General features: G+C 43.3%; 1 protein-coding gene across 1 annotated transcript; it reads left to right on the top strand.

Moving 5' to 3' along the window:
* Nucleotides 1-6,301: 6,301 nt before the first annotated feature.
* On the top strand, nt 6,302-7,908 carry LOC143886942 (uncharacterized). The gene is made up of 3 exons (XM_077391111.1): nt 6,302-6,700; nt 6,784-7,558; nt 7,649-7,908. Exons 1-3 carry the CDS (start codon nt 6,302-6,304, stop codon nt 7,906-7,908), a joined length of 1,434 nt encoding a protein of 477 aa, XP_077247226.1.
* The last annotated feature ends 420 nt before the right edge of the window (nt 7,909-8,328 follow it).

The raw sequence follows: 8,328 nt of genomic DNA, 5'->3' as shown, positions 1-8,328 counted from the left end.
GCATGATGACCAAAAGAAAAGAGATGATGTAATGTCGTGATACTTCCTTGTTAACCTCCATTTTCTTCTTAGTTTACCATTCCTCTTATCGTTTTCTGGATTCTTCATTTTGGTTCTCATTAGGGTTAGAATTGCATTTCTTCTCTTTCAGGATCGTTCTTCACACGTTTTTCCGGATCCTCTTTGATTTGCGGGATTCCATCGATTTTGGGAGCGCTCCTGTCGGGTCTAGGCGATGACGGAATATTTCTTGAGCCAACCCCTTGCTCTTCCTCTCATTTTCCCCATCTCAGGATTTTCACAGGATTTGAGGGGTTCCCTTCCTTTTCGGGACTATTCTTTGCACGTTCCTCAGGATCTTTTTTGAGTTTCAGGATTCTATCGATCACGGGAACACATCGTCGGGTTTAGGTGACAACGGACGGAAACCTCCTGAGCCAAAACCCCCTTCGATCAAAGGGATAAACAAAAACAAATAAAAATCAAATAATAAAAATCCAAAAACAACAAAAATCGTCAAAAACATCAAAAACATTTTTCGAAAAAACTGTTTCGAACTACGTTGGCTTGATCCCTTTCCGCAGGGTACGTAGGTAGCTTGGGTCCACCCAAGTCCAGTCAAACCTTTTTAATAAATATTTTCAAACATTTCAAAACAAAAACAAAAATGGGCAAGGATGATGATTGACAGGTCACTCGGAGTCCCTTTTTCATTCTATTTTCGATTTCGATCGTGGTTTTTCAATTTTCATCGGTTTTCCGACGTTTTATCGAGCTTTGGGACGGGCGATGACGTAGTGTGGCCCCTTTACAGGGATTGTCCTCGCTGAGCCCAACGATAGGTCATGACGATCGCAAGACTTGTCCGATCTTCAGCAGATTAGGATCGCTAGGCTTGATTCTTTTTTTGAATCGCCCTCTGAGCCTATCGTGTGTTCCATCTTCTTTCCCCTGGCATTTTTGGTTCTCACATGCCGTTGATTTTCTGATTTCTTTCTTTTCTTGGACATTTTAGCTTGCTGTGTGCTTATCTTAGATTTCTTATGCATTATAGTCTGTTTGTTCTTCTAGCGTGCGATCGATTGCCATTTTCTTAGTCTTATCTCTTGCATAGGCTCGCATGCTAGTGTGTTTACTTTACTGCTTTGATTGCTTAGCTGTAGCGTTTATCCATTCGTCTTAGCTTGATTATCTGTCTAAACTTAGATATTTGCTTTCCTTATCTCATTATATCTATCGTTATCTGCTTAGCTGTAGCTATGCATGCGATTGTTTATTGCTTTCTTAGATGCGATGAGTTAGGATTTGGATGTTCATTTTCTTTGCCCATCCCCGGGTCATGCATGCTTAGATAGACGTTTTCTCGGGGATGATTGTTTCCATTTCACATGATTTTCGCCCAAAACTCTTCAAAGTTAATTAGAACTAGAATAAGAGACCAAGTGCTTGCACTTGGGCGAATTGGGGGTGCTCTTCGAATCTTCCTCATTCGTCACCGGGCACGGACCTTTTGTATCTCTGGTTATCCATTGCAACAGAGTATTTCATGGGATCTAGGGCCCATTTCCTTGGATGGCGACTCTGAGTTATTTTAGGTGCGTCTTGGTTTCGAGGCTCCTGTCTCCAGATCAAGAGGTATCTCATACATATACATCGCCACCCATGCTGTGAGTGGCATCATTTCGAGAGTTCCTTGGTAGAGCTCTCCTTCACATTGTGGAGGTCTTAGAGGATTGACGGGGGATCTCGCGTCCCTCGCTCACCGTCCTCGGGATCCGGGGTCCACAGGCTGGCGACTCTGCTGGGGAATTTTTTGAAATATTGCCTAACTCTGTAAAAATGCCATTTTAATTAATTTTGAAGAAATTTGGGTCAAAATCAAGTTAAATGGAAACGAATATCGTTAGAAATCAAGGGGCACCAAGTAGGTGCGTAAATAAAACAAGGGATTCACACACTGCACATCATACATTGTTATATTCTTTATTTTTTTCATTATTTTCATTATTGGCCTCAGGGAATAGATATGACGCGTACCAGATGGGTAATTATGACCTTGAGGGTACCGTTGTATCTATTTCCAAGCTATGCGCCAGAGCTGCAGCCGTAGACACTAGGTGTGCTGGTGTTCTACAGCAGCCAATGAGCAATGAACATACTCTGTATAATGCTGGGTGTGCTGGCGTTATACATCAAGGGTATGGTCATAAGCATAGTACCCTGCAGAAATGCCTGGGCCCTACTTTTATTTCATTATATTATGTATATATATTAGCTGCTCCCTTTAGAACCAAAATTAGGGAACCCTTACTAGGACACTATATTTATGTACTCATATAGGACGAACATGTGCGACCAGCATATGTGAGCCTAGGATAGAAGTCAGCCTACCCATGTAGTGTAGAAGGGTAAGTCACACCGTGATTACCCGCCGCGTTATCTAGTACACTCACAGACACTTTCGAGGCGAGATTTTCTTGGCTCCGCTAGATCAGGTTAGGGCTGGTGCCCCTAGTTAGGGTATGTATGTATATATGTACGTGCTTGTATTATATCTATTCTTAGATTAGGACCTGTCTCCTAGATTAGGTTTCTGTATCTATCGCAGTCGTGCATTCCTTCAGACCTGATCGATGACCCTTACTCTTGCTCGGTTGTCAGCTGGATCATGATTTACCCTGTAATCTCTTATCATATGGTCATTCCGGTGTCATAGGTCCATGTTTGTGAGTTTTTCTGATCTATTATCATCAGGTGGAGTTTGTTCCTTCTTTCAGTTTTGGGTCTGGCCGATGGTTTTGTTCACCACCTTTCATGGCCATGGTCCAGTCCTTGATTCCTTATTGCCCTAATCGGTCTTTGTGCTAACCTGTTAGACCAGGGTCTGTCTGTCAATAGAATTTTCTGGTCCAACTATCAACTACATAGTTTCATTCTCCAGTCTTCAAAATGGTTAATCATTTTCCCTGGTCTTTAGGCTGATCATGGTCTATGTTTTGTCTCCTAGGTGTACAGTGGTGCTGTTCCTTTGTACAGGTATTACTCGCTGAGTCGATGTACAGTTTTGCCATCTTCTTGTACATATCCTACTTGTCGAGTCGGTCGTTCAGATCAGGCCCCCTTTTGCAGTAGGTATTCCAGGTCTGATTCATCCTATTTGCACTCCTTCGATGCAGTCGATAGTATTTCTTTTACCATTGTTGGGACTATATCTGTCGTTTTGTCTTCAGATTGTACGAATCTCCTCTGTATATTCAGTTTTGTCTGTTGGTTAGATTAGAACTCTCTTTTCCAGTGAGGGATTCCTGGTTTAATCAATCACATGTACATTCTTTCAGAGCCACCTGATTAGTGGTCTATACTCGTCACTCTCATGACCACGGTCTACTCATGTTGGGTACATAGATCCTTGCCGTATATGTATATTACCCTTCGACTGTGTACCCATTCTTTTGATGTGTCATAGATTCAGGCGGTGTATATGTATTACTCATTAGGCTAGATGTTGCTTACTCGCCTGCTCTGTCTTAGATATGGTTGATGGCTTGTCCGCTGTCTCTGTGACCATGATCTATCATTATCGATCCTCGTGATCATACAGTTGTCAACGTCCATCATCAGATTTGAGATCCAGTCTATGACCTACTTCTGTCATTTTATGGCCGTGGTCTACCTGTCTAATTTATTGATTGTCCTTGATCATTGATGAACGAAATTCAGTATCACCAGTTGTATCCTTCCCATATGGTTGATCAAATTTATCCCTATTATCTCGTTATTCAAGATTATCTTCACTCTCTTCTGATCTTATCCTATCTGTGATTAGGTTAAATCATGTCGAACAAGGTGATGAGGGATTGGATAATTGAGTCAACTAGTGCTCTCCCGCGCGAGCGTGCAGAGTGGAGTATGGCCGACAGGTTCATCAGCACGTTTAATCATTTGACCGCATCTGGTGTGAATTGGCAATTTCTTCAAGCAGCTGCAAGACTTTGGGATCCTATTCTTCATGTTTTTCAATTTGGTCCCTTTGAAATCTGTCCTATATTCAAGGATTGGTGCGCCCTATTAGAACTCCCACCGGAGGGACTCTGGATCCAACCTTCGAGTGTAGCGTCTCCTTGTTCTCTTTTCTGTAAGCTTTTCGAGAACAAACTGTTGATGCTATGCCCTATTTCAAAGACACGTACGTGCAATTCGATGACCTCATTAAGCGTTTTTCTAAAAACGTTGATCCTGCCGACTCCCGTTTTCAAAGTTGCCGGCGCAGTGCCCTAATCTTTGGTGTCCTTGCACGTCACGTTATCCGTGAAGACTCCAGTATTGCCCCTGTGACCTTACTGAGTGTAGTCGATCAAATTAGCGAAGGAAGGAATCCTGTCCCAATTATGCTAGCGGAAACCTTCTCTGGGCTGGATCTTATTGCTCGGCAAGAGGTTAAGGATAATTTCCATGGGTGTGTCAAAATGCTTTATTTGTGGCTTTGTGAAAAACTCACCGTCCTTCGGCCAGGAGCTCCCTTCAGTACACCCTCAAGGATCATCTTTCATGGCAACCAATGGCCAATAAACCCCAATCCATTGATGAGTGGCATAATTGGTTGCAGCACGTGGAGGAGGATCAATTTCATTGGGTGAGTCATTCATGCTTACACATTATCACTAACACCTACCCGCATCCATTTGTGTATCTTATGGGTTTGGAAAAGTCAACCTTTTATGCACCCACTCGTTTGCTTTACCAGATCACGGGAAATCCATGTCCTCCCGGATTTGTAGCCCCTCCCACTTGCGAAAAGCTTACTCCCGGTCTCATAAAGTCAATCGTAGCTGCTTGGGGAAACAAGGTTACAGATAAGAGATTTGCTCTATCATCTAAAGTCCAACGGAATGAGTTACCAGAAGAGCCTGCGGGGAAGAGAGCTCGGATCATGGAGCATTGAAGACCTTTTTCATACAATTGTCATACGATTGTCATTTTCATACAATTGTCATTTCAATTTCAAGTTTCATTATGCTCACTTGGTTTCATTTACTTGTAATTAAAAGTGACACGTTTTATCAATCGTAACTGCTGTTTGATTTGTGATCAATGAAAATGTGTTCTTTTCTATTTCACTCGTCTTGAATTTGTGTGAAGTATTCAATCTTAATTATCAAACGTGCAATCTAACTTATTAACTTCCATCCAGGAGTCTTAACTAAACACCATCGCTCCCCGAAAAGTTACCGCTTCTAAGCCTGTTTGGTTTCGTCAAACATCGAGACTAAGTCGTTATTCTACTTCACCGGAATCTTCAAATCCTGACCTAATGGCTGAGTCTACTGAGAGTAATTTCATGACTGAAATGAGAGAAATGATGATGAACCTTATCAGACAGATGTCAACCCTTACTGAAAAAGTGACACGTCTGGAGGGTCAGGCAAATGAGAGGTCTTCAACCTCGAAAGACCCTGTAGTCCAGAATCCTCCAACTGGAGTCCATATCCCAGTCAGATCCATGCAAGTTCCTGCCTTTGATTACGATGATGAGCAGTACGCTGAGGAAAATCTTCCGCTATCTCCTGCTAGAGCCGGAAAAGAGAAGGTTTTATCTGAGAAAGTAGACCAGTTGGCTCTCGAGCTTTTGAATTTGAAAAATCACAATCCAAGGAAAATAGACATGTCTGAATTCTCAATCTTCCCTGGCGTCACTCTCCCTCCCAAGTTCAAAATCCCTGACTTTGCCAAGTATGGCGGATCTGGGAGTCCTAGAAGTCATCTGAAGATGTACATCAATGCGCTCGAGCAGTACGGTCTGAATTCTCAGCAGATGGCTAAATTGTTCCAAATGTCTCTATCAGGCGTGGTGTGTAAATGGTTTCTGACTTTGGACTCGGCTTATACCAAGACTTGGGAGGACATTGTTGAAAAGTTTATTGAACAATTCTCTTATGATGATGGGGTTCAGGTCATTCGTCGAGATCTGAAAATGCTCAAGCAACAGATCCATGAGCCGTTCAGTACTTTTGTTAAGAAGTGGAGGAGAAAGGCAGCTCAGATGACTAACCGCCCATCTGAAGAAGACCAGCTCAGCATTATCGTCAAAAATCTCTCCGGCCCTTATGCGCAGTATATGGCTACTCAGTACTATCCGGATTTTAAGCATTTCATCCACACTGGGAACATGACAGAAGATGCTTTAGCACAAGGTGTAATTTTGAAGCATTACGTGAATCTGAAGTAGGGTAAAAGACCTATCACTGCTCCCAAATAAGTGAATCAATTGGGGACTTCTCGCCCGCCTCCAAGAAATATAGTAATGGGAGGAGAAAAACCCATTCAAATGCCAAAGAAAGAGTTCACTCCGTTGCCTTACACCCCATCTTCAATCATGAGAAATCTTGTCAGAGATGGTGTAATTGAACTCTTACCGACGAGACCTCCCCCAGACCCTCTTCCCAAAGGTTTCAGAGAAGACCAGTTTTGTCGGTACCATCAAGGTCCTGGACAACATACTGATCGTTGTATAGCCCTGAGATACATAATCGAAAAACTGCTAGCGGTGGGTGACCTTGTTCTACCTGAACCTAACGTCACTCGAAATCCCTTACCCAGACATACTACCCCCCCTCCACCTGAGATAGGAGCCATCTCTGATGACAAGCCCTTTGTTGATCCAACCTCTCTTATTTGTGCCATAACACCTCCAACTCCCTATGTCTTAAATTTCGAAGAAGAGGAAGAAGAGTGTCTTGCTGAGCCTGTCATCAATCACACCGCCCGAATTCCTTATTTTTTCAGCCTAATGAGGAAGACCAGGTGATTTACCCATGTGTCTATCAGAATGTTGAATCCACTGTCCATCAAGTAGCACGAACTCCATATGTTTTCCAGCCCGATGAGGAAGATCAGGAAGCCCGAATTCCTTATGTTTTCCAGCCTGATGAGGGGGGTCATGAAGTTCGCCCTTATATTTTTCAGCCTGATGAAGAGGATCTGGAGATTGTTTGTGATGAGGTCCGCCATGTTACTCGCGGCGGGCGTGTCTTTAAACCAGCCAAGTTAAGGGTTGAGAATCCCGCTGAGTTGACCAGAGCATCAGAGTTGTTTAAGTCGAAGTCAGATGAAGAAGACGAAAACCTCCTCCGGCAGTTAAAGAAAACTCAGGCAAATATTTCGATCTGGGGTTTGCTTATGAACTCTGCAAAGCACCGAGAGGTTATACTTAGAGAGGTGAATGCCGCTAAAGTGTCTGTTGATATCACTCCGGATCATTTGGTTGGACTTGTAGCTATGGCCCGGGTTTCCAAAACCTTGTCGTTCACTGATGAAGACTTGACTCTCGAAGGTCGCAATCATAGCCGCCCGCTCCGAGTCACCGTTTTCTGTAATGAGAAGAAAGTTCCAGAGGTTATAGTTGACAATGGATCCGCTTTGAATGTTTGTCCTCTGAGTACTGCTACTGCCTTAGGATTTGAACCTGGTGATTTCATCCCTTCTGAACAAGGCATCTTAGCTTATGATGGTACGAGGCGTGATGTTGTTGGGACTTTAGCCACAGAAATCCAGATTGGAGGTAGAATGTTTGAAATCGAATTTCAAGTGTTAGACATTAAACCATCATTCAATTTGCTCTTGGGCTGACCTTGGCTTCATAAATACGGAGTGCTACCTTCATCATTGCATCAAAAGCTGAAATTTATCAAGGGTAACAGAGTGATAACGGTTAGAGGAGACCCAGACCTAGAAGTTGGCCAAATTTCTCAAGAGCTCATCATCCCGGCCAGTTTAGAAAAGAATGAAGATGTCAGTCTGACTCGTTTCTCACTGGAGGTCACAGCTATATCAGTGGAAGAAGCTATGAATGAACCTCTCACTTTCCTTACAAGCTCGAATCCCGTAGTTGTCCGAATGATGCGCAAGTAGGGCTATGTTCCAGGAGCCGGGTTAGGTCGCCACCATCAGGGTGTAGCTGAGTGGCCGAACATGGGCAGAGCAGTTGGACTGTTTGGTTTGGGCTATGAACCTACAAATGAAGAGATCAGTGAGATGAAGAAGTATATGCGCAGAAAGGTTGAACTTCGTCGTTTGGGGATAGATGAGCCGAGCAGGTTTTACAGTTTGTTGAGAAATGGACATTACAGGAAAGAAGGGGAGGATTTCGCCTTTCGTGGTTTTGCTGAGCCTTGGGTCGATCCAATACCCCATGAAAAGCTGCCAGGGTTTGAGATTTTCTTTGAGATAGATCTACCAGATGAATTCCCCTCCTTGCAGATCAATGAAGAGGAATATGAATCAGACTAGGCTGACCTTATGGAACCGTACCTTCTGGAGTCTCTGTTTAAG

Source organism: Tasmannia lanceolata, unplaced genomic scaffold, assembly GCF_043159265.1.
Source record: "Tasmannia lanceolata isolate RefF3 unplaced genomic scaffold, GAP_Taslan_0.1 ptg000011l, whole genome shotgun sequence".
NCBI lineage: Eukaryota > Viridiplantae > Streptophyta > Magnoliopsida > Canellales > Winteraceae > Tasmannia > Tasmannia lanceolata.
The sequence above is the reverse complement of the archived record's forward strand: the minus strand, read 5'-3'. Positions and strand labels throughout refer to the sequence as shown.

Bases quoted from the DNA above. Each gene is read 5' to 3' on its own strand.
- LOC143886942 (XM_077391111.1), top strand. From the start codon at position 6,302: ATGGGAGGAGAAAAACCCATTCAAATGCCAAAGAAAGAGTTCACTCCG. The intron at 6,701-6,783 runs GTCTTAAATTTC...TTATTTTTTCAG, and splicing joins TAACACCTCCAACTCCCTAT to CCTAATGAGGAAGACCAGGT. The intron at 7,559-7,648 runs GTAGAATGTTTG...ATAAATACGGAG, and splicing joins CACAGAAATCCAGATTGGAG to TGCTACCTTCATCATTGCAT.